Source organism: Corylus avellana, chromosome ca3, assembly GCF_901000735.1.
Source record: "Corylus avellana chromosome ca3, CavTom2PMs-1.0".
Lineage (NCBI taxonomy): Eukaryota > Viridiplantae > Streptophyta > Magnoliopsida > Fagales > Betulaceae > Corylus > Corylus avellana.
In genome coordinates, this window is record NC_081543.1 from 36,538,545 (window position 1) to 36,543,536 (window position 4,992).

General features: G+C 35.0%; 1 protein-coding gene across 4 annotated transcripts in view; it reads left to right on the forward strand.

Annotated features, from left to right (window-relative positions):
- The window catches only part of LOC132175103 (F-box protein At5g49610), a 22,390-nt gene extending 19,176 nt beyond the window's left edge, over positions 1-3,214 (forward strand). For 2 of the 4 annotated variants that reach the window (XM_059586932.1, XM_059586928.1), the window contains exons 2-3: positions 1,389-2,593; positions 2,880-3,214. In XM_059586932.1, the coding sequence (XP_059442915.1) occupies positions 1,468-2,593; positions 2,880-2,908 (1,155 nt within the window). In that variant the 5' untranslated portion in view covers positions 1,389-1,467 and the 3' untranslated portion in view covers positions 2,909-3,214. Of the gene's footprint in view, positions 1-37; positions 2,594-2,879 lie in introns of those variants that run through there. The other 2 variants (XM_059586931.1, XM_059586930.1) reach the window with 2 other exon arrangements.
- Positions 3,215-4,992: the final 1,778 nt, after the last annotated feature.

Genomic DNA, 4,992 nt, shown 5'->3' on the forward strand with positions numbered 1-4,992 from the left:
TAATAGTTCTTCTGCTTGCTTTGTGTTATTTTCTTGTTCTGTCATGGTGTTTCTAAACCTTCCTCTATAAATCTAAATGGGGGAGCCATTTATAGCTAGAAAAATCCCGCTGCTGTGCAGTGCAATAGGATGTGTTTATTTTTCTGGAAGGTTTCCCATTCCTTAGCTGGAAAGATATGTGGCCATGAATTAGGGATAAGCAGAAGAGAATTGATTGGGTGTTAGAGTCATGGAAAGATCTCTTTCTTCCATATTTTGGACCTTAGCTTCAGGGAACAATATGCTACTTCCAAAATACAGAAGAATTGAAATGTTAGATCAAAACATTATGTATGGATGCTCTCTTTCCTCTTCAAGTTTACTTACTATGGTACCAGATTTAATATGATCTCCACCAGAAAAACTTTTCTATAATGAAACGCGCTAGATCCACCAAATTAGGGCTGTGAGCCTTTCCATTCTTTTCGTAGCAATTCATGATTGTGAACATGAATGATGGAGGAATGGTTTCATCGTCCTATAGGATAAGAGGAATATTTTTGTTTGTCATATCAATTTTTATTTTTTGAAATTAAGGCTGCCATCCTTTGGTGCCTTAACGGGTTTGCTATTTAGTCATAACCATATTTTTTGTTCATAATCGTTAGAAAGAAGCTCTTTAGTCATGGTCTTAGATGTGGTAAGTTATCCTTAACTTCCTCCCCTTCTCTGTGAGTGTGTTCTTGCCCACTTTGTATCAATCTCTGAACTTACAAATGCCTCTATAGTTGTCTGCAACTCATGCTTTATAATGTTAAATCGGTCCATGTTTAATACAACTGAAAGAATTATTACAAGTTTTTCTTTTGCCCTCTTTTTACAAGTTTTTCTTTTGAATGTCTTTCTCAAATTCTTCTTTTTCTATAGTGTTCTTCATGTTGATGTACGTTTGTTGAACTGGGAATGACATCTAACAGTGATCTGAATTGCCCAAATATAATGAATGAGTAAACAGAACTTGAAAAATTATTCGTATGATGTAGTTTGGCGATGGTTGAATCTATTTGTTACAGTTAGATAAAATGATCACACTTTGCAATTGTGGTATATAAAGTGATATTTCTCTTTGTGATCAATTTTTTTCGGTGAATTGTGTTTTCTAATTGAGTGGTTGGGGGGAAAAAAGCTTAGGATCTCACGGAGTGTCTATATGAGTGTCAAGACTTCTTTTTTTCCCCTTCTAGGTATTGTCACAGTTTTCGAATTATAAATTTACAGCTAAGCATAAATCTTCAATTTCTGCAGCAGTGAAAGAAATGAAGATCATGAGCACTAGGTTTTGTTATCAACACTTAATTGCCATGTGCTATGCATGCTATAACTACAAATATGATCTCTTCATATTGCAGATAGATTTTATATGGAAATTTGTCGAATTGGACTGGCGGGTTTCTCTTGAGGCAAAAGAGGCTAAAGAGGAAATTTGAAATGGTTGAAAATAATGCTGTGCGTGTGCGAACGGCAAGTGATGCTTGGAGTGAAGTAGAATCTATTGAGGACATCCTTGCCAATATTCTCTCAAGGGTTCCCGTTAAGTCCCTTATAGTTTCCAAATCTGTTTCTAAACTCTGGTATAGATTGATATGCAGTCCAAATTTCATCAATTTGCAGTTAAGCTGGTCCCTAGAGAACCCCACTTATATAATCTACCCATGTATGGACGAGGTAATGAATTTGTATCGGATGAAGGGCAATGGGGAAATCATTGAACAGATTACGCTTCCTGGTTGTGAAAACCTTTCCCCTCTCAGTCTGATTTGTTCTTATACTGGTTTAATCTGTTGCATCAACTATCCCTTGATTCATGACTTAGACATGGATAAAGTGGATATGACAGACTTTGAAATCCGTATCTGCAATCCCGCAACTCGAGAAGTCTTTTTACTTCCAAACGGTAGTCCATCCGAAAAGAAGCTATCTATTGGAGTTGCTTTTGGCCCCCAAACCTCCGAGTATAAAGTATTTCGGTTTTTTTATTCCAAGCTTGAGTCCGAAGATATCCATCTTGAGTGTGAGGTATATTCGTCACGTACTGGATCCTGGAGAGGCATAGGTGTTGTCGAGCACTGTCCCATGGGTTTCCAGCACTGCCCCTTGGGTTCAAGTCATGTATTTGTTAATGGAAAAGTGTACTGGTTTATTGCTTCAGAAGAAGATCATGACATCCCTGGCTCCATTCTTTCAGTTGATATGGAGGACAATTTTAGAACTTTCGATCTTCCAGATGAAGTCACTGAACACTCATTCTTGGTTGCTCTTGAAGGTCGCTTATCGCTAGTTGCAGTATATGATGAGGATGAAATTGTGGATATATGGGTTCTAGACGATTCAAATGAGCCTCATTGGGAAAGGAGGCGTAGCGATTATGTTGCCTTCTCAAGTATGGAATGTGTTTACTATGTAACTGCGCGGAAGAATGAAATTTTTTTCATAACTACTGACCATTATCTGATCTATAATCTGGATCATGGGACTTGGACAGAACTTGATTTAGAAGATACTTTTGAAAGGAATCTTCCTGTTGCTCTTCCCTTTATAGAGACTCTCCTCCCATGTAAGTACTGAAACTGGCTTCAAATTATAATCTTCTCTGCTGGTAGAATATCACTAATTATATATCCATTCCACCTTTTACTAGCCAGTTTTTATCCCACAATTACTTGAAATTTTGACATATATCAAGCAGATTCCTGTTTCAGTTTGAATCAATCGGGCGATTTTTAACATAAATGCCCCCTTTTTCTGGTTAATTGGTAGATTGGCATGAGCTAAAACAATTTTCAGGTTTCTTTAACTTGGTGGTCATTAATTTTTGACGTGTCTTCAAATATCTTTGACAGGTAATGGCCTCCTGGGTCCTCCTGAATGAGAGGACAACATTTGAGAAAGGAAATTGATTGTCATTCCTAAGGTTTTGGTAGAAATATGACAAGGATTTCTGGGGTGACAACTGTCTGGTACTGAAGCTCATGATTCTGAGTGAAATCTCTATCTCATTTCTTTTGGTTGTTTACCTTTATCTTTTAGAACATGTGAACTGGTGGTTGGTTGTTCATGGATGTATTTGTTGCAAACTTTGAAATATGGAGGAGTTTACTCCATGACTTTTCTTTTATGTTTTTGGATGAATAATTAAAATAACTTTGGATGAATAAAGTTTACTATGTCTTCTTCATGTGCCTCTTTTCTGGGGTGATTCTATTTTACTTTAGATGGCTATGAAGGATATTATCATAGTACATTGAAATACACATCTCGAAATTGGCTTGGCTCTAATCCATTGGTGAATACTAATGGGAGGCATATATTTGTTACTGTAGGCAGGTTACAGGGTAACTTTGGCTATGAAATTTGAATGAGGATAACTATTGAATCCATCATTTAGAAATTGTTGTACATGATAAATTTCCAGCTAGATTAGGCCATCGTTTGTTGCATTTTATAACATTTCTAGGTGAAATTTCATATTTTTGATTGTTTGCCTCAATAACGAGCTGTTTCAAAGTGTATATCCACGGGAAAACTTTTTTGACCCCGTTTGGCAATGGACCGACCAAAGTCTAAATTTTTTTTAACTCCTCTAACATTCTTACTTCTCATATTACACCAATCACTTTTTATTACTATTCAAATAAAAAATTAACTATAAAACAAAATTTTTTCACTTTTCCAAACAAAAAATTATAAACTTCTCTCTATTTTATATCATATCAATCACTTTCAAACCAAAAATTACTTACCGGGTCCATTGTCAAACGGGGCCTTTATATTTTGAGTCAAAGTTATTTCCATAATTTTTTTGCGTTGCATGAGATATGGAGAGAATACATGCTTATCACATCAAATTTGCTGTTTGAAGCCACCTCTATACCATGAGTTTTCGGTGGAAAATTATTTCTATTGCAACAAATGGAGCATACCATACATCTTGTTTGAGTTGAAATGGTCGTGTAATTTTAGAAATTCCTCATCTATTGTATTACGCTAACGAGGCACTAAAAAAAAACATTTGTTTGTGTTTGATAATGTCTCTGAAAACACAAAACAGAATTTTCTCAAAATTATTAACAAATAATTTAAAATACAAAACATTTTCCAAAACACAACACTTAGAAAAATTTCACTTCTTATAGGAATCTCTTGACAAAACATGTGTTCAAAAAAAAATAGTTGCCTTAACGGAGGAGGAAAATAGTGGCTTTGCAGCTACCTCTAGGTTTGGGATGGTCGTACAGCCACCCTTCTCCTTCATTGAGGGTGTAAGCAGCCACACGATCGCTTTAAAAAAAATTATAAGTAAGAAGACAACTCTACATTTATTTATATTTTTTCAAAATAAGCAGGTATACTCAGCAAAAAATATTTTTTTTTAAATGTGAATTTCACTAAAAATATTTCTCATATTTATGTTCCATCAAAATATTTTTAAGCATACCCAAATTTCTCTTTTGAAATGGGATTTTTTTTTTTTTGGGTAATTGAATAAGGAAAAGGGTTAGAGGGGAGCTTTTGAAACGGGATTGAGTGCTTGAAAGTATTATATAAATTTTTAACTGGTTCAACCTTCAAAATAGCACCTTCACAACAAGTGCGAAAGACAAAAGTGACGTTGATTTAGGTGACTGAGCCAACATTCGGTCCACTGGAACAGCAGAGTTTCATTCCTATATACAACCTGCCGAAAGCAAACTGCAGGATTAATAGTGTTCCATGCCCCCAAATCTTCAGGAATTGCATTAAAAAATGTGGACAACTTCGTTCTTCCTTTTGTTTTTATCTTTTGACAGGCGACCATTAAGCATTGTTAGAAAAACTAAATAACATTATTACCGGTTAAAATAGTAATTAAATGGTTAGGAGTTTAGACAGTTAACAAGACAGTAGATCATATGTTATTAGTTTGAATATTGTTTCTGTCATTCATTTCTTGTTTCAATTAAATACTATATGTTT